The 20473-nt window shown below is 47.0% G+C and overlaps 1 protein-coding gene and 2 long non-coding RNA genes across 7 annotated transcripts in view; 2 read left to right on the forward strand and 1 right to left on the reverse strand.

Moving 5' to 3' along the window:
- Positions 1-20473, reverse strand: part of TTLL11 (tubulin tyrosine ligase like 11) — a 273689-nt gene that overhangs the window by 158784 nt on the left and 94432 nt on the right. For 4 of the 5 annotated variants that reach the window (XM_078375581.1, XM_035256455.3, XM_003732039.6 and 1 more), the window contains one exon: positions 4079-4654. The exons of the other annotated variant lie outside the window; for it this stretch is intronic. In XM_078375581.1, the coding sequence (XP_078231707.1) occupies positions 4079-4648 (570 nt within the window). In that variant the 5' untranslated portion in view covers positions 4649-4654. The remainder of the gene's footprint in view (positions 1-4078; positions 4655-20473) is intronic. 5 annotated transcript variants of the gene reach the window in all.
- On the forward strand, positions 10052-18116 carry LOC118144237 (uncharacterized). Its single transcript, XR_004728832.3, has 4 exons — positions 10052-10122; positions 11039-11127; positions 11525-11668; positions 12847-18116. It is a non-coding gene; the product is annotated as an uncharacterized LOC118144237 (long non-coding RNA).
- Positions 18177-20473, forward strand: part of LOC128928236 (uncharacterized) — a 31594-nt gene continuing 29297 nt past the window's right edge. The window contains exon 1 of the long non-coding RNA XR_008473064.2: positions 18177-18421. This is a non-coding gene — a long non-coding RNA (uncharacterized LOC128928236). The remainder of the gene's footprint in view (positions 18422-20473) is intronic.

The raw sequence follows: 20473 nt of genomic DNA on the forward strand, positions 1-20473 counted from the left end.
AGGGAAAGGATCATGGGCCAAGGAGAGAATTAGACACAGGGAGCTAAAAGAAGATACAGACCAAGCAATGGAACTGGGAAGGAACGTTCTTGAAAGCTAAGCTGGAAGCCTTTCCTCCGCATGTGTAATTTCTGCCATATAATTCATCTACACTGAGGCAGGTCTCGCTGTTTAAACCAGAGTCATACTGGTGCCCTCAGGAAGACTGACATGAGGATATATCGCTGGGAGCTACCTAGACAATGACAGGGGACAGGCTGGAATGACAGGGCAGCCACGTTCCTCAGCAGCAGATTACAGGAAACCTGCCCGCAGCCCAAGCAGTGCCCACAACTGCTTCAGGCCACCACAATTTCCCAAGTAGTTATTATGGCTATGATTGAAAAGGGTTCACCGTCACGTGTTTAAGATACATGTGATCTCTTTGGCTAGAGTTTATGTTCTGGAATACTGCAATCTGGGCCAAGCCAGGCAATGAGCGGGAGAGGCTGTACGGCAAAGAAGCAATATGCTCTATCTGCACCAAACACCACGGCTTGAAAAGCCATTCATAATCTTTAGCTCACTGGAATTTGACAACAACGCTGTGAGGTAGGCAAGGAAGAAGAGGCACAGAGAAGTTAAGTGACTTATACAAGAACACACAGCAAGTCGATGGCAGAACCTAACTGGGTCCCTAAATCTCGTGGTTCCAAGTCAGCTCTGGTATTTGAGACCCCAGCTGAAAAGTGTTCTTTCAAGTGGTAAGAATGAAGTTGGAGAGGGCTACAAGGAGAAAAGGATACCATTTTCTCCCTTGACGACTGGGAATCTGAAATTCCAAATATCTGACACCTTATACCCTGTCAAAGTGCTGTCACCTACATTACTTCACAATAAAAGGCAGGCAGGGAAGTGAGCATAGGTGATTTACAGAGAAAGCAGCAGAGGCTCAGCGTGGTGAAGAAATGTGCTGGAGCTGGCACAGCTGGGAAGAGGAAGAGCATTTCCTCTCGCCTGGCCTCTCACACTGTGCTCCTCCTCTCACCCAGGCCTGGAAGCATTTAGTGTGGTCAAGCAGTGGGAGACGGTCCCAAGGCCGTGGTTCCATCTGTTAGACATGATCTGTCCAAACCAGTGGCTCCCTGCCTGTCTGCCCCTTCCACCAGCTCCCCACAGCTTGGGCCCCAACGATGGCTGCCCCATGTGGCCCACCCATAGCAAGACAAGTAGCAAAACAACCAGCCTGGCCCTCGACCCTGCCACTCAGTCCAAGCCAGGGCTCTGTGGCTTGGCTCTGCCTGCTGGGCCCACATGATACTCCTGGAATAGCTGTCACTGTCAAACAGATGTGACCACATGGTACCCTGGGATGACCCCTGGACATGTCCACGTTGCAGCTTAACTCCTTGACCCTAACTTTTTGCTGGCTTAGGTCAAGACTTGTTTTCTCTGGTCCTACCTCTAAGTTCTGCCTTTTTCTTCTTACTAATATTTTAAACCACCTACCTGATGGCTGAGCTGTCCATCCTCCCTGGGAACCAAAGGCCAGGGGTCTAAGTTTCTCAGGACAGATCTCTGGTTGACAATTACCCCCTCCTGGTACTGATCCTGGCCTGAATTCCCCTCCAAAGGGTCCCGCCAGCCCATCCGGAAATCCTGCTGATGGGTGCCCAGCCCCTGGGGTGGCCTCTCTGGGTTTGGGGCTGCACTTTGGGACCAGCCTCCTCTTCTGCTGTTGAATGAATGCCCCATCCACTAGAGACACTTCCCCACTCCCTCCCTTCTCCCTTCTTGTCCCAAGAGACCTGTTACCCACCTGCCGAGAACTGGAAATAATCCAAATGTTCCTTGACAGAAGAACTGATAATAATTGTGCATGTTCACAATGGAATCTACAAGAGTGCAAATGAGACGGTGCCCACGACCACCACCAGCATGGGTTGACCTTTGAAACCTTACGCGTAGCAGAAAAGAATGTTGCAGAAGGCTCCATACTTTATAACAGCATTTTTATAAAACTCAAAAACAAGCAAAACAAAACAATACATTGTTTAGGGATACAGTCACGCCTAATGAAAATATTTTCTAAAGCAAGGAAATAATAAACATAAAATTCAGGGTGGTCTTTACCCCAGAGCTGGGCAGGGACACTGGCTGGATGTCTTGGGCTGGAAGGAGCGTTTGGGATGATCATTTTGTTGTTTGGCTTCATGGCTTACAAATATGTTCCATGTATTCTCTTTTCATATCTATCAAGTGCTACAAAATAACTTTAAGAATTAGATGGAGAGGGTCCCAGAGGTGTCCCTTCTTTTCTTCTCCTCCCCACACAAATTGATCTGGGGGAAGGAAAGTATGTGTGCCTTTGGAGTGTCTGGATGCCACATCTCCCCATCCCACACTGTCACAGCTGAATGGCCTTTAAGAAGGTTCCAGCCTCATTCCTCATTTCCTGCCCTCCCACACTCTGAGTCCACCAGACTCTGGCTCCATTGCTCTGCTGAAGACAATTCTCTCTAAGTCTCCAGTCAACCCCTTGTGGATGGAGTGGACAGTTTCAGTGCTGGCCTTGCCTGGCATCTCAGCAGTATTGGATGCGACAACCCCTGCCTGCTTCTCCAAGAACCTCTTCCTTGGCATTTCGGGTCTTTCTCTGGTATTTATCTCAAGACACTCCTTCTTGGCCTCCTTTTCTAGCTCCCTCTCCCTTCTCTGCCTATCCCTTGGTTAAACAGTGGTGCCCACAGGTGTCTTCTCAGTCCTCTTGTCACCCTCTTGGGTCACCATTTGCCAATGAGTTCCCATCTCTGTCCCCAACCTGAAATCTGTCTCCTGAAATCCAAGCTTCAGGCTCCAAATATCCAATTGTCACCTCAATCTCTCCACTTGGATGCCTCATAAGCACTTCAGGTCCAACTCCCAACCATCCCCCAACAGCCTGATCCTCTTCCAGGGGCCTCTATCCATCCACACAAGTACCCAGGCCACCTGCACATCAGTCTCGGTTCCTCCCTGCCCTCACTGCCACCATCTGTCATCTCTCTCCAGCCTCATTCAGTCACCAAATTGAGCCTTTCTAGCTCCTTCCCTGGCACCCAAATCTGTCTATTCCCCCTACCTGTACCACAACTTTCCCAGTCCAAACCAGCATCCTCTCCAGCTTCTGTGAAAGCAACTGTCTCCTAGGGACCTCCCCACTTCCAGACCTGCCTCAGTGTATTCTCTACCCTGCAGGTATGCTGTTCTTTATAACATGCAAATCTGGGTGTATCTTTCCCCTGCTTAAAATTCTCCAGGGACCGCCCCCCTCCATGCCCAGGCTCTCCACCCCCTACCTTCCTCTCCCATCTCACCTTCCCTCACCTCCCCTGACATCTCCACCTTGGACCCCACCCACCAAGCATACTGAACCTCCACCAGCGCCTCATGCTTCCCCCTCACCTCTCTGGCTACAGCATGGTTCCACCTGGATCCCTTTGTCTCCCTCCGACTAACTGTCACTCCAGGTTCCAGTTTGACTGTCATTTCTTCTGGGAAGCCTTCCCTGACCATGCCACTCCTGCCCAGAGAATGTAACATGGCTCCACCATCTCAAGCACCTCAGATGTTTCCTATTCTATTCTAGCACTTGTAACCCTTTATAATTATTGCTTTTTAAATTATACATCTCTCAAAACACACTATATGTCAGCCGGCAGGGTCCTGACTTACTTTCTCAATAGAACCCGGGACAATGCCTGACCCCTACTAAGCATGTGGCAAAAGTTGTGGAATGAGTAAGTAATGAATGAATGAGTAAATGAATGAATGTAAAACTCTGCTTTATATATGTTATCTCATTTAATTCTTACAAAAACTTTTTAAGGTAGGTATTCTTCATTTCCTTTTACAGGTAACAGAGGGAAGCAGCTTGCCCCAAATCACACAGCTAGCAAACCAAAAGCTGGAAGTTGGGCCCAGGTTTAACACCAAAGCCCACAGCACCACCGCTCCTATCCCCTCCTCTGGCCACCCCACCCCATCACTCATCCCACACAAAGCCAGAGAGCCCATTTGAGGCTGCTCAAGGCTGAAATGCAGGCTGAGAACTGGTTACCTGGAAGCACGTGGGGCCTGGCCTCCCTGTGGGGATGTCCGACTGGTAGAAGACCCTGAGCTCTGGAGTCAGCGCGATGACAGTCTTTATCACGAGGGAGATGATGTCAGACCAGACCTTCTTGATGTCAACGCCTTTGGAAGACAGTCTACAAAGGATGCTGGAAAAAGTCCTTTTGCTGCCTGTGCTAGCACTGTCTGAATGGACAAAGTTGCTGCTGTGGATGTTCAGGGAATAGTTGGTTAAGTGCATAAAAATGTGGTGCAGGTTTTTGGGGGTGGGCTCCTGATATGGCTCAGTACAAAACCTGGAGAGTCCGTCTTTGGCTATATAAATCTCTAAGGGGTCTAAGGACTTGAGTAAGACATACAGACGAATATCAAACTTGAGCTTGTCGATAAGGAGAGGTTTGCAGATGTACTCCTGGACCACCGCCGGCCTGCTCTGGAGGGTCCCTGCCAGGCGGATGTCACTGGGGTCTTTAATGAGGTAGATTCCGTCACCCTGACAACCACCATCAGGTTTCACGATAAAAGTGGGCTTCCAGGAAGGGTCACCATCTTTCACCATTCGAACCTGAAAGGGGGAAAAAAGGATGGCTGACATTATATTCTTTTCCCTCTGGATCCCTAGCACAGAGCAAGGCCTTGGCAAATGTGTGGTGAATGAGTGACAAGATGGTCCCTGCCGATCTGACCATGTGCTGAGCATCTTCCATGGAGACTACACTGCACAAGGTACTGAGATCGTGACATCAGGATTGGCCCCCGTCTTGTACTCCAGAGTGAGACAGAGCTCTCTTGTGAAGTGGATTGGCAGTCACAAGACCTGGGTTTGAATCCTGTTTTGCCAGTTATTAGCTTCCACCTTGAACGGGCCATAATAGCACTGAGAATAATAATGATGGTGAGCTAATATCATTTATGAGCTCCCGTGAACACTATATCAGGCGCTTACCTAATTAGCTCATCTAACCCTCACCAGAAATATGGTCGTGCCTTTTCATGTCAGGAACAGATAGGGTACAGCAGTTGCTAAGAGCACGGGTGTTGGAGTCAGATGGCCTGGGCTTAGACACTGGCCCTGCTCCTTATCCTGGGCCTTGGGCAAGTGACTTAAGTTATCTACACCCTTTCCATCTATGAAATAGAAGTAAGGTTGTTTTGAGAATTAAATGCAATAATAAATGCAAGAGGCTAAGTACCTAGAATCTGACAAATAAAAGACAGTCCAAAGCCTGGTTGTCGCTCTTCTTAGAAGATGAAGTGGCTTGACCAGGTGCAGTGGCTCACGCCTGTAATCCCAGCACTTTGGGAGGCCAAGGCAGGTGAATCACCTGAGGTCAGGGGTTCGAGACCAGCCTGCCCAACATGGTGAAATCCCATCTCTACTAAAAATACAAAAAATTAGCCGGGTGTGGTGGCAGGCACCTGTAATCCCAGCTACTCTGGAGGCTGAGGCAGGAGAATCGCTTGAACCCAGGAGGCGGAGGTTGCAGTAAGCAGAGATTGCACCACTGCACTCCAGCCTGGGCAACAAGAGCATAACGTTGTCTCAAAGAAAAATAAAAATAAAAGAAGATGAAGTGATTTGCCAGCTAATGAGGTTAGAATTGGGATCAGAATCTAGATTGATGATTAGAGCCCTCAGACCTTCCTCTATCCCACAATGTCTTGGTTTCCTCACTTTAAAAATGGAGATATAGACTCCTACTCTCATTGGGTCATTGTAAGGATGAAATAAACTAAAACGTGCAAAGGACCAAGTGCAATACCAAATACAGAGCTAGTGCACAGGAAATGTCCGTTTCATGTTTACGCCCCTTCTTAAGTTCATCTGGTAGACCTGACCAGTCCTTCCATCTGTTGAGATCTTTTTGAAACAAGATCCTGTCGTCTGTAGTATTTGCTCTCCTCCCAGCTCCAGGTCAGCAGAACACTCACATAACTAACTATCTGGGCAACTGACCATCCAGATAGTCGGTCTGGACCTGTGGTTCTGCATAATTCATCCTCACCCCATTGCCCCCGATGCTGGTGAGATGCTTCCTGCAGCTATGGAGAGTGGATGGACTGAAATGGCAGGAGAGGAGGTTTTCACCAGGAGAGAGAAGCTGGAGGAAATGTAAGGACGGATTTCAAAGAGGGAGCCATCCTCTCTGTAGCTTCTTGCGTGAAAGTTTCCCTCTGAAATTTGAGAGCAGTGCCTGGCAGGCTGAGTTGGTGCCCCAGTGAGGGACTCCTCTCAGCCCTCCACCTTTGCTGTGTAAGCCCAACCCAGGACAACTGCACTCTCGGTTGCACTTATCTCTTTGACCAGCCTATATTTCTAAATGAAGCTTATGCCAATTCCTTGGGCACTATCAGTTATTCCAGGCTTGTAAAAGATCTTTAACAATGGAGAAACACTTAAAGCCTTAATAATGGTCCACATCAATTGTTTGCCCCTGTCAGCAGGATTCAAGAATGGAACTTCACAAGAGATCAATGCAAGCCTCCCAGGGCCTTCCACTGAGGCTTTCTTGCAACTGTGACCTTGATGTTTATGTAGTTACTTAATATTCATCCAAAGCATTCGTACACTCGGCCCTTTACAGTAAGTATAAGCATGCTGGACAAATGGCAGCTATGGATCAGGAAGTGAAAAATGTCAGGTTTGCACTGATGGGAAATTTTCCCTCTGGAAAGCTTTTGCTATGCCGAAGACACTAACAGTTCAATAGATTATCCAGAGCAATATTTTTTCCTTTGAATTCCATGTATATGCCTTAAATAAATTAAACTACATGGTCAATAGTCTCAGTCACTCACTGGATCCCTGAATACTACTTCTGCTCTTTGCCAAAATAGTGCCATACAAATCAAGATGATTAAAACTCATAGAGTCATTGAAATTTTAGAACTTGAAGAATCCTCGGAGATCAACATCACCCAGTGCTCTCAAAATTCATGGGGAAAACTGAGGCTCAGAAAGGCGACATGACTTCCCTTGGGTCTCATAGCTGGCTAGGAGGATGGTCAGGATGAGAACCTAGGTCTCCTGACCCCACCTCAAGTTCATGGTGCCATTTTCACCTCTAAGATAAAACTGAAGATGTCTTTTTCCTCTTCTTACTATAGGAAAGTTCCTCCTAATATATCAGACAGTACTGATGTCTGTGCTCTGGCCTCACCCTAAAGATTTTGGCCCTGAGTATGGCCATCCAGGAACTGTATCTGTAGATCCTGAGTTGGCCAGACTGCCCCAGTTTCCAATCTTCTATCTGGGTGCCTGGCTTGTTAAAGCACAGGTGTGATCTATAGGAAACCCTCACAATTGTTCAGAACGTGGTTCCTGTAGCCACGAGACCCTTCTGCCACTGCTACCCTAAAAAGAGAAACATTTTTCATAATTCATATTTACTTTTCTCTGAGATTTATTCAAAAATGACCCTTTCCCAGCAGTTATTAAAGTTAAAAGGTCACATATTGGCTCTTAAAAAGAAGTGATGGACCAGAATGAAAATATAATCCATATACCTCAGCCCCAGCCTCAGCAATTCTGATTTAATCGATCTGGGATGAGACCTGGTCATATGTATTTTGAAAAAATCACCACAGGTGATTCTGATGTGCACTCTGTCTGAGAATCACCGGACTAAGTGAATTAAATTAAGATACCATCTGAAACCAACATATTCAATGAAGTATTCTGCGCAGATGTTAGCCAGAGTGTGAGGAAGACTTGCACTTAGGCTACGACTGATGGTATCTCTAGTTTTATCCAAAGCCTCTGTTGGACCTGAAATCCATTACCTTGTAACTGTATACACAGATGGCTGAAAGAGATACAGAGGAGGTAGTGGCCTAATTGCCTGGCACTTCTTTGGCCTATAGAAAAATTTATATGGTTTTTACTGCCCCCTAGTGGGCATTTAGAAAACGCTACTGGGAAAGTCCCTCGGTTCAAAATTCCAATACTACAGAGCAGTACGATATTCTATTAAGATATTAAAATGGTCTTAAAGAAACACCACTACAAATGAAATATTATTCAGCCTTAAGAAGGAAGAAAATTCTCACACATGGCACAAAATGAGTGTATTCTGAGGATATTATGCTAAGTGAAATAAACTGGACCCCAAAAGACAAATACTGTAAGAGTGTACTTACATGAGGTGCCTGGAGCAGTCAAATTCAGAGACAGAGATTACAATGGTGTTTTCCAGGGGTTGGGGTTGGAGGGAATGGTGAGTTAATGTTTAATGGGTACAAAGCTGCAGTTTTGCAAAATGAAAAAAATTCTGGAGATGGACAGATGATGGTTACACAAAAATGTGAATATACTTAATGCCACTGTATACTTAATGTACATGCGATGCACATTTAAAAATGGTTAATCTGATAAAATTTGTCATTTATATTTTACCACAATCTTAAAATTAATTTTGATTTATTTATTATTTTTTTTTTTGAGACTGAGTCTTAACTCTGTTTCCCAGAATGGAAGGCAGTGGTGCGATCTTGGCTCACTGCAACCTCTGCCTCCTGGATGCAAGCGATTCTCCTGCCTCAGCCTCCTGAGTAGCCAGGATTACAGATACACACTACCACGTAGAGACAGGGTTTCGCCATTTTGGCCAGGCTGGTCTTGAACTCCTGACCTCAAATGATTCACCTGCCTCAGCCCCCCAAAGTGCTGGGATTACAGGTGTGAGCCACCGTGCCTAGTCAATTTTTAGGTTTTTTAAGTCATAGCTTTTGGTAAGTTAGAAATAGTACCACAGTGAAAAACAGAAAACCTGGATTTTAGTCCCAATTATTTCTAACTGTGTGGCCTCGAGAAAGTCACCTAACTTTCTGGGCTTTGTTGTACTCACCTATAAAATAAAGGGGTCACACTAAGGTCCCTGGCTTCTGCCAGAGAGCAAGTGCTGAACCATGATACATCTCGACATCACCACAGTTGAGGGCTGCGTTACAAACACACAAGTGGCATTCACCATGCTGGAGAGTTCCCACTGTGCTGTTAGGATCAGCACATTGGGATGATCTATAAGAGGAGGAGATTTGGATCTGAGATTGATGATGCATTTGAGGAAATCAGCAGCGCATTTGGAGGAAGCAAGCAAAAATATTTGGAGGGAGAAATTCAGCAACTGGAATATCAAGCCCCAAAACATTATTAGCAGTGAGGGGCAGGTAAGAGGCCAATTTCTGAAGAAATACTGTGTGTCTGCAATACCAGGGAAGTCAAACCCAGTTAGGGCAGCCCTTTGTCACTCAGGTGGATTTGCATCTAATCTTAGCAACTCAGACCTTTGTTGTCACAGGCACACGCTGCAGATCTCAGGCAAAAACAAGCCTCTGGTAGACAAAATCAATGTCACACAATGCACGCCAGACAGGAGGCAGGGCCAGCCCCTGCTAGCCTTAGGGATATAAGCCTGGTACCTAGGACAAATTCCTACCTCAATGTTGAAGGCAATTTTTGAGTTTGGTTAAGACGGAAGGCAGTCTGCAGTGAGGTCACCTAGGGTCAGATGGAAAGGGCAAGAATGGCCTGTTGGGGCAGAGTGGGGGATAGAGCAGGGAGGTGGAGAGGAAGAACTTGAGCAGACGACGTGCTGCTCCAGTGGTGGGTGATGAAGGCAGGAGCAGGCAGGACACTTCTGGGAAACTGCTGATGTTCCGATGGCAAGAGAACAAAAAGTGGGTGGAAGGGTGTGCACATGGAAACCCCACTAGTGAGATTGGCAGGTTCCAGATAACACCACCACCACCAATAATAATAATATTAGCATATACTTATTGAGTGCTTCTAATGGGTCAGGCACTGTTCTAAGCACTTTGGAGGTATTATCTCATTTAATCCTCACAACAATCCTATTGTACAGATAAGGAGAGGGAGGCCCAGAGATGTCAAATAACTTGTCAAAGGTTACACAGCCAATAGGTCACAATGCCAGGATTCGAACCCAGGCAGGCAGATTCCAGAGCCCATGCCGGAATGAATGAGGGATGTATAAGAAAAAGGGATGGAGGAAGATCAAGCCTAGCTAGGAGGTAATGGCCTCATAGGGAAGGCCCTCGAATATTGTTTTAGGGAATTTGAGCAATGTCCTAAAATGATGGAGACTCTTTGAAAGGTTTTGAGAAGAAGGCAACTTAATTAGATGTGGACTATGGGAAGATGCCTTAGGCTGTCACATAGAAAATGTACCCAAGGGGGTGGATGGTCTGGGTCAGAGAGGAAAAGCCTAAACTGAGGCTGGCAGTGAAGTCAGAGAGAAGGAGAGAGGTTTGGGAATATTTTGGAACTAAAATCAACAAAGCTGAGTGCCTGGAAGAGGGAGACAGAAGCATACAGGATCACTGCCCGATGTCTAGGGAGTCACAGGGAATATAAGGGTAGGAGGAGGCTGGGCGCGGTGGCTCATGCCTGTAATCCTGGCACTTTGAGAGGCTGAGGCAGGCGGATCATGAGGTCAGGAGATTGAGACCATCCTGGCCAACATGGTGAAACCCCATGTCTACTAAAAATACAAAAAAATTACCCAGCCGTGGTAGCACGTGCCTGTAATCCCAGCTACTCAGGAGGCTGAGGCAGAAGTTGCAGTGAGCAGAGATTATGCTATCGCAATCCAGCCTGAGCAACCGAGTGAGACTCCATCTCAAAAACAAACAAAAAACAGTAAGGGGAGAAGGAAAGGTTGGGGGAAGGCAGGGGGAAGATGATGAGCTGGACAGAGGACCCTGGAGGGCATGTGTCTGGAGAGGTTTGTGGTCCCTGGGAAATGTATGTCTGGAGCTTGGGAGAGAGATCTGGGGTCGTCAGGCCCCTCAGGATGGCCAAGGCCCTCGCAATGGGCCAGATTACCCAGAGACGGGATAGAGAGGAGGAAGAGTGCACCTGGGAGCCAGAGGCTGGAACAGGCAGGACAGACCATGGAACACTCTTGTATTTACACTTGATCTGCAGGCAAAGGATGGAGTTTCAACTGGCCAGTGACATGCACCCACATCACCAGGGCACCCAGGAGGAAGGCCGTTTGGAAGGAATGAGACCAGGTACAGGAGGTCCCGAGGCTATCAAAGCTCCGAAGGCCTGAGCAGGGGCAGGGACAACAGGGTTGAAATGGGGAGCTGAGAGAAGAGGTAGAATCAGGGCACCTGGTGACTGGACAGCTGTGAAAGGGGAGAGAGGAAAGGGTCATGGGTGAGCTCATGGTTTGGGGCTTTAGCAATTTGGGGAGGGGTGATGGTATCATGAACAGATTTAGGGACTGCAGGGAGAGGAGCAGGTCTCATTGGAGGAAAGTGGGGACAAGGAGAGGAGGAATTCACTTCATCAAATGAGTATTATTTGCACAATTCCAGCCACAGAGCTGATGTAGGACTTTATAATATTCCGCAAGCCCTTTACTGTTCATTGGAACCAGGCCTGGTTGTCCGATATCTCCGACAGGTAATGAATTCTGATACAACGACTCTCCCACGCTTAGAAAGAACAAGAGCTGCTGTCTGGCAAGGATGAGACTCAGACTCTAAACTCAGATGGGGCATACCTTGAACTGGAACACAGGTGTCTGCACGGACCTCTCAGCTCACGGTGAGTGCGGAACCACAGGACGGTGGAAAGGAGGCCGTGCGGTTTGACGGTGCGGTCAAACATTTTCACCACTCTCTGGCTTTGGAACAGTTCCAGTTAAGAAAATCTAAGCAGCAAAGAAAGCAACCCTGTTCAGCCTACTGTTCAGGATACTGATGAGGTATCCTCAGTTTACTGGGGCGCTGGCATCAATTACCCACAAGGAGTTGGGGCTGACCCCTGCATGCACTCCTCGAATGGCCTGGATGGTCCTCCCTTCCTTGGCAGCCAGCACCAGCGCACCCTGGCAGTCTCCCTCCTGCCCTTCCCTCCTGTCCTCTTTCTCACCTCAATGCCTTTACACCGGCTTCCCTGTGTAAAGGCATTGAGACGACCAGCCTCCTGCGTCGTCTTTGCCTGTAAAGCTCTTGCCCATCATCTATGGTCCCGTGGGAGTTCCTTTCCTGGCCTGCAACCCTCTATAGACATCTTTTCCTTCCCAAAGTCCTTGAGCTTCCCCCTATCTTCCTGACCAGCCCTTCGAGGCCCAGGAAAGACTTATCACGACACACACACACGCACACACACACGCACACACATGCATACACAAGTACAGATGTGCAAGCACATGCACATACTTTATAAACAAACAAACTGAGGCCACAGGGCAAGGAGACTTGCCCAAGGCCACACAGCCAGTAGCACAACCAGAACTATTAGGCTGGTGCAAAAGTAATTGTGGTTTTGCCATTGGAAGTATGTGGAAACTGCAATTACTTTTGCGCCAACCTAAATAACACATTAAATCTTCTGATTTCCAACCCTAAGGTCTTTCTACCATAATTAATACAGGTATCTGAAGAGGTCTTTCAGAAGAAATCTTGGAATAAGTACTCTCTCTCATTTTCATTCTGAATACATTTGTTTGCTGCTATTATAAATTTTGATGCTCTGCAAAGATACTACTCCGTGTAATTGCCAACCCTCCACTCTACGGAGAACAAGGAAATTGAGGCCCACAGTGTCCATTGAGAAATCTACAGTCACCTAGCTTGAAGGTGGAACCAAAGCATCAGTTCTGGGCCATGCTGCCCTTCTTTTTTTTTTTTTTGAGACGGAGTTTCGCTCTTGTTACCCAGGCTGGAGTGCAATGTCACCGCAACCTCCGCCTCCTGGGTTCAGGTGCCCTTTCTTTGCAGATGTTCTCAAGTTCTCTGTGGAAGTGGACACAGCATCACACGGTTCATCAAGACAGCTGGTGCTTCTGCTCAGGAAGCTCGAGGGGCAAGGAACAGCCTCTCCGCATGTTTTACCCCAATGCCAGCCTGCTGCCAATGCAACTTAATGGACTCTGCTTTTGGAGCCCAGCAGCCTTCCGTGGGCTATAATCTACCCATCATTAGCGAACAACCAAAAAGCTCCTCTAGAACACGCTTCGGACATCGAAACCTGTTTAACAGGAAGGGCCCAGTCGTACTGTGAGACTGCCCATATGCCTCTTGGGTCCCTTCTTACAACCTGCCCCTAACTACTGGAGCTGAGGGGAGTGAGGACACAGCCCGGCACCCCAGCCTTGCCTGGCCTCCCCACTTCTTCCCCACAGTGCAGTCCCAGCCAGCCTCTGTTCGGCCCCACCTAATTCCCCTACCACATGGGTCCAAAGCCCGGCTTGCTTGGCCTAAAGCCTAGCTTCCTAAGGGTCCTGGGTGACCCTGGCATGCCTGGGGGCCCTCAGAATGCAGTTTCCCTTTACCTCCACTGAGTCCACACACGATGTCTGCGAGGAACAGCGGCAGAGAGGGAGTGGGCTTTGGAGTCAGACAGGCCTGGGTTCGGATCTCAGCTCAGCCACTTCCTTGCTGTAGACTTATTCCCTCTTGTGGTGCTATTTTTAGTATTTCATCTTATTTGTCTTAGTCTGCCTTGGTTTCCTGGTCATCCTCCTAGGCTACCAGATTTCCAGGTGAGGCTCATCCCAATCTACTTGGCCAGAGTCTCAGTGCCTGCCTACCTATCCTCCAGTGCTCACCCTGGGGTGACTGGGACCTGTCTCCTGATCCTCGGCTATTTCCTGGGTCCACCTGGGTGTCAGCCTCTCATTTCCCAACTCCTGGGGTCCACCCCTTCAGAGTCCGGCCCATAGCCTGCCTCATCTCCCTGGCCCACAGCCTTATTCTCCTCCCCCAAGTCTCCTACTGAGAGCCCAGAAAGCATCACAGCTGAGCCCACCTGGAACATAACACTCCACTGCTGAGTAAGCTCCCCTTGCAGCTAAAATCGTTTTTTCGATAGTGAGGATTTCTTGCTAATGAACTGGCTAAATAATCTTCAGCTCACTTCTGAATGAATACAACTGGTTCTAGTCAAAGGCGCTTCGGATCACTGGGCCGAGCTTTTCTTCCTTCCCCACACCACAGTCCTACGTCCTTTGCATTCCTGCCATAATTTACACATTAAACTTTTCTTTTTTTTTTTTTTTTTGAGACAAAGTCTCTGTCGCCCAGGCTGGAGTGCAGTGGTGTGATCTCGGCTCACTGCAACCTCCACCTTCCAGGTTCAAGTGATAATTGTGCCTTCCGAGTAGCTGGGATTACAGGCACCTACCACCACACCCAGCTAATTTTTGTATTTTTAGTAGAGACGAGGGTTTCACCATGTTGACCAGGCTGGTCTCAAACTCCTGATCTCGTGATCCGCCCGCCATGGCCTCCCAGAGTGCTAGGATTACATGCCTGAGCCACTGCAACCGGCCTAAACCTTTTTTTATATAATGCAAAAATATCAGTGTCTTATTTTGCAGCACTCAAAGTGCCCTCCCTCCCAGTGCTCTTTGGCTAAACTAGCAGTATTGAGCAATTGCAGTATTGAGCAATTTGCAGTACTGATCAGTGCCAGGCACTGCACTAGGTACGTCAGTATGTATATATGAGATCTAATCCTACAAGATAGGTTATAGCATTTTCATTGACTTGTTTATTTGTTTTTTTTTATTGTTTTTTAGAGACAGGGTCTTGCTCTGTTGCCCAGGCTGGTCTCGAACTCCTGGGCTCAAGCAGTCCTCCTGCCTCAGCGTCCCAAAGTGCTGGGATTATGGGCATGAGCCACACTGTATCTGACCCAGAATTTTTATTTTTAGACTTTGTAACTGGAGGTTTTTTCCCATATTCCAAGACTCTACAAAAAAAGAAGCAGAGTTAACTATACTCACTGCTAAGTCCTTGAAGGCAGGGGCAATATTGCCTTCATCCCTCAATTTTCCTGCCCTCTCTGTCCCCAGCTAGCACAGGAAGAGCATTAATGGTGGGGGACTCAGCAAATGCTTATGGGAACCTGCCTCTGTCTCATTTGGTTCAATGCTGTCATGTTCTATCCAGGATCACAGGTGACATTCCTTCGAACACTAATCCTGAGTGATTCCAAGCACTCCCTGGACTCTGGTTAAAGTATGCCCCGAAAGCAAATAACTTCCCACTCTATCTCTGGAGCATACCTCTCTTGGGTCTCCCATGTCACCCACCCCCACCCAGTCACCAAATTGATATTTCTACATCTGAATACACCTTACAGTCCCTCAATCATCTCAGCATTTCTCACGTGAATTGCTGCAATAGCTTCCTAGGTGACCTGATAGACTGCAGTACAGGCTCTGTGCTGGGCACTGCTCATACATTATTTTCCATTCTAATAAGCAACCCTGTGAGATAGGCATTAAAGGGTGAGCCACATTAAACCGTCATTTTTATAAGTCAAACCCAGCTACACACACACACTACCCCACAACATACACATTTGCAAGTGATTCAACCTAATACCGCTATTATTACCCACCCACCCCCAAAACAGGCAAGGAAACTGAGATTTAAAGGGTAATTTATTTCCTCAAGGTCACACATTTTATACCCTGGGGAGCCAGGATCTGAACATGGGTGTGTGTTCAAATTTCCAAAGGCCACACTTTTTCCGCTAAATTATATCATCTTCAAGTCCATATATCACTTCCCAGAGGAATGCTCACAGCCCTAAGTATATTACTTAGAGTATTCATATATCTTAATACTTTCATCAGAGGCATTGGAACTAGAGCAACTCCATCTTGAATAGGATCTGGGTAAAATGAGGCTAAAACCTACTAGGCTGCATTCCTAGAAGGTGAAGTCATCTCACAGGATGAGATAGGAGGTCAACACAAGGACAGGTCAGAAAGACCTTGCTGATAAGACAGCTTGCAGTAAAGAAGCCAACTGAAACCAACCATGACCAAGATGGCGACAAGAATGACCTCTGGTCGGCCTCACTGCTACACTCCCACCAGCGCCATGACACTTCACAAATGTCATGGCAACATCAGGAAGTTACCCTATAGGGTCTAAAAAGGGGAGGCATGGCTAATCCACCCTTTGTTTATCATGTAATCAAGAAACAACCATAAAATGGGCAACCAGCAGCCATCAGGGCTGCTCTGTCTATGCAGTAGCCATTCTTTTATTTGTCTACTTTCGTAATAAACTTGCTTTCACTTTATTCTACGAACTTGCCCTGAATTCTTTCTTGCACAAGATCTAAGAACCCCCTCTTGGGGTCTGGATTGGGACCCCTTTCTGGTAATACTTTAAAATGTTATTAATAACACACAATTATAACAACTACCATTTATGGCACCTATGATATGCCTTACAATAGTTATTTCAGTTTATCTCCACAGCTAAGCTATGAGAAATCTACAATACTGGTTTTTTTTTCTTTTCTGGGTTTCATTTTGTTTTCTTCTTTGGTATGTTGTTTGTGTGCATGTGTGTGCAATACTTTTTGTTTTTTTTCTTGAGACAGAATCTTGCTCAAGCAATTCTCCTGCCTCAGCCTCCTGAGTAGCTGGGATGACAGACTACCACCATGCCTGGCCAATTTTTGTATTTTTAGTAGAGATGGGGTTTCCCCATGTTGGCCAGGCTGGTCTCGAACTCCTGACCTTAAGTGATCGGCCTAAGCCTCCCAAAGTACTGGGATTACAGGTGTGAGCCACTGCACCCAGCTGCAACACTGTTTTTAATAATGTTACAAATAAGGATTGAGATTGAGTGAAGCCAGGCGATCTGCCAGTCACACAGGAGGTGGTGAGCCAAAAGGCTGGGGGTGGGAATCATGAAGAGCAAGAGCCGGCGGGACACGGAAGCTGAGCCAACGTCAGGGGCCAAGCTCGCCAAGGTGGACACTAGCCCTAAGTCCCAGCAGCACAGCCTGTGCTTGGGTCAGGTTCACAAGTGGAGGGTGGGCAAAGACAGCAGTGCAGAGCTGGTGCTTCTGGGCAACAGTGCTGACCTCTAAAGAAAACTGGCTGGAAACCGACACACCAGGAGGATCATTTTAAACACACACCCAGCCACTCAGAGAGCCTGGTTGGGGCACTTGGCTGCCCCAACCCAGGAACCGGACGCTCAGCCTGATCATTTACACCACGAGAGTGAGAACAGGATCTCCTGCAAGCCTCTGGATTTCAACTGCTGGTTTAAATTTCAAGGAGAAGCATGAAAGTGTTGACATGTAAGGAATTACTTGTACATGCCTTTGATCACCCTGAAGGTCTGGGGTGTTCCAAATGAGCATGCTGGTTGGAAGCCAAGCTGAGCTCAATTTTTACAAAGGAACTCCTACTGTGCCACCTTAGGCCAGCTACAGAAGGCACGTTTCCTTAAATCAACACTGCCTGTTTCCCACCTTTCATTCAATGGCATCACGTGGCCACGGACAACAAGACCTTGGGCTAAGCCCCCTCACAGGAAATGTTAGCCTGGCACCCACTTCCTGACCTCTGGCCAGTTACTTCACTTGGGTGATCGGTCATTTGTAAGGAAACCTCCCTGCTTCCTTAATAAGTCAGAGAGGGGCACTGGAAGTCTCTTTGGGGAAACAGATGCCCCGAATGCCCTCCCAAATTTATTTTCCCTTTGGGGATATTTCACTAGTCGCTACCACCACCACAACAGGCTTAGGACAGGGAGGGAAGTGTTGATGCCCTTTAATGTTCTGGACAACACCTGGGCTCCGACTCTTTAGGTCCCTGTAGCCATGGACACAGCTTTTTTTTTTTTTTTTTTTGATGGAGTCTCGCTCTGTAGCCCAGGCTGGACTGCAGTGGTGCGATCTTGGCTCCTTGCAACCTCTACTTCCCAGGTCCCAGTTCAAGCAATTCTCCTGCCTCAGTCTCCTGAGTGCCGGGACTATGGGAATGTGCTACCATGCCCAACTAATTTTTGTATTTTTAGTAAGAGATGGGGTTTCACCAAGTTGGCCAGGCAGGTCTTGAACTCCTCACCTCGTGATCCCCCCACCTCAGCCTCCCAAAGTGCTGGGATTATAGGCGTGAGCCACTGCGCCCCGGTCTGACACAGCTTTTAAGACTTTATTAATGACTCAAGGAGAGTAGAAGGGAAATAAACAGAGAAGAGCACGCAACTTGATAATTGTGTTTACAAGATACTCTCGTCACAGCATGACAGCGCTCTTTAGTTTGCCCTTAGATGGCAGAGGCAATGTTTTCCCATCCCCTGGGAAAACATCCAGATTCCCTGCAGGCTCAGTTTTAAGAGATCCCCAGCCTGTCGAGCCTCCCGGCCAACTCACATTGCAAAGTCCACCCTGCTTAGAGAAACCTCACCTATGACTCACAAAGACAGAACAGCTATGTTACACTCTCGACAGGACAGCTGTTTCAGGATGTCAGGATAGAATACCATCAACTGAACAGCCACAGAAGAAATATGTTTAAAAAAGAGCAAGGTATGTGTTACTCAATAGCATCAATATCTTCATCTGTCAAATAGAGATTATCATAAAACCTCTCTGGTCCAGCATTTTCCAGACTTGCATGGTCAGGGAATGCTTTTAAAATTATAATGTACTTGGGGAATGCCAATAGGCACTCATACATATTCAGAATAATAATGTTGACTGATTATAATGTTAATATATAAGATATGGTGATAAGGTGATGTTAGTCAATGGTGACATTAGTCAAGATATAGTGTAACATTATAACATTTAATCTGTGAGATCATTTACTTTTTTGCCTTCAACTTTAATTGAAATACACATGGGTTCCTTGTTTGTGTTTTGCCTGTATAAAGTTTAAAGTATCTCATGGTTATCTAACCAAAGGGTGAAATTTAAGAGCAGCAGAGGTAAATCTGGCTGATTTTCCTATGATAAATCATTTTATCCTGAGCTTTAAGTCCTTTGTGGAAGATGCTCCAAACATATCAGACTGGGGGAAGGAAAGAGAAAGAAGCTAAGCATTGAGCATCGTGGTGCTGAACACTCTATAATTTTTTTTTTTTTTTGAGACTGAGTTTCATGCTTGTTGCCAGGATGGAGTGCAATGGTGCGATCTCGGCTCACTGCAAGCTTCACCTCCTGGGTTCAAACAATTCTCCTGCCTCAGCCTCCCAGGTAGCTGGGACTACAGGCATGCACCACCACATCTAGCTATTTTTTTTTTTTTTTTTAGCAGAGATGGTGTTTCACCATGTTGGACAGACTGGTCTCAAACTCCTGCCCTCAGGTGATCCACCTGCCTTGGTCTCCCAATACAGCATTCTTATTAACACCCTCTCTTATTCATCTTTCCAATGCCCTCTGAGAAAGTCATTATTTGAGTTTGATAGACTGAAAGTGGTACTGTGAGGCCACACATGTCACCATGGATGGAATCAAATGCAGCCTGGCCAGCCCCAGGACCCAAGTCTTTCCGTGATACCACACTGTGAAGGCCATGGGGCAGCAAGCCTCAGTGCACCTGCTCACACTTGTGTAGTCTTTGTCTTACTGCTGTAATAAAAGCTCCATAAAGACAAGAACCACATTAGGCTGCTTTGTCACAATAATCTCAGTGACAGGTGCAATGGCAGAGACTGAAGAAAACCCAATTTTAGCATTTCTAAAGGGTTGTCATAGGGGCTATAGGGAACATGCATGTCCCATGGGATCAAGAGGGCCAAACTGCACCCAGAGAGAACAGAGAGGAGAACGAGACACAGGGAGAAAGGTGTCAACTCAGAATATTTTGAAAATGAGAACAGTCCCATTATGTGACAAAGTACCTTGAGAAATATTAAACTGCCCATTTCTGAAGATGATTAAGTATAGGCTGGAGCCTGACCATCTGTCTGGGTGTGGAAGGGATTCACCCAGCAGGGGAGTGGCCTGGATGGTCTCTCAAGTCCTTTCCAGTCCCCAAGACTAAGTTATTTGTTGGTACTGACTTCAACTCAAGGCCTAATTAATGTCTGACTTACTGTGTGACTCAGCCAAGTCTCTTTCCCTCTCTGGGTCTCAGTTTCCTTATCTGTACAATGGAGGCATCTGTACGTTCTGCTTAGGGCTTCCAAGATCCTACACACCCTCTGAAGAACAAGGGTTATGATAAGGTTGCCTGCAGGGTGGCATTGTGCTGTGTCACAAACCTTCCTGCTGATGCCCCCTCTGCACACAAGTCCCAGCTATCTTGGCAGTGAACTCAGGTCACTTCCCCAGCCAGGCAGGGATACAGATCAGGTCCATTCTGATTCAGAAAGTAAAGTGGGAATCAGGCAAACCCATAGTGTTAGACATAATTCTAGAATGTGTCAAAAATCAAATGCCCTCCAGCAATATAACAGTATTTTTTCAACAAAGATAGATGAAAATGCTTCTGATCCATAAGGATCCAACAACAGTACTCAGCGGGGCTGGTACTGCCACCCAGGGAGGGTTTTGGAAATTTCCAGGGGTGTTTTTCATTGTCACAGTGTATGGAAGGTATTACTGGGCAGAGGCCTGGAGTGCCAGCCAGCC

The sequence above is a fragment of the Callithrix jacchus genome, chromosome 1 (genome assembly GCF_049354715.1).
Source record: "Callithrix jacchus isolate 240 chromosome 1, calJac240_pri, whole genome shotgun sequence".
In the NCBI taxonomy this organism is placed as follows: domain Eukaryota; kingdom Metazoa; phylum Chordata; class Mammalia; order Primates; family Cebidae; genus Callithrix; species Callithrix jacchus.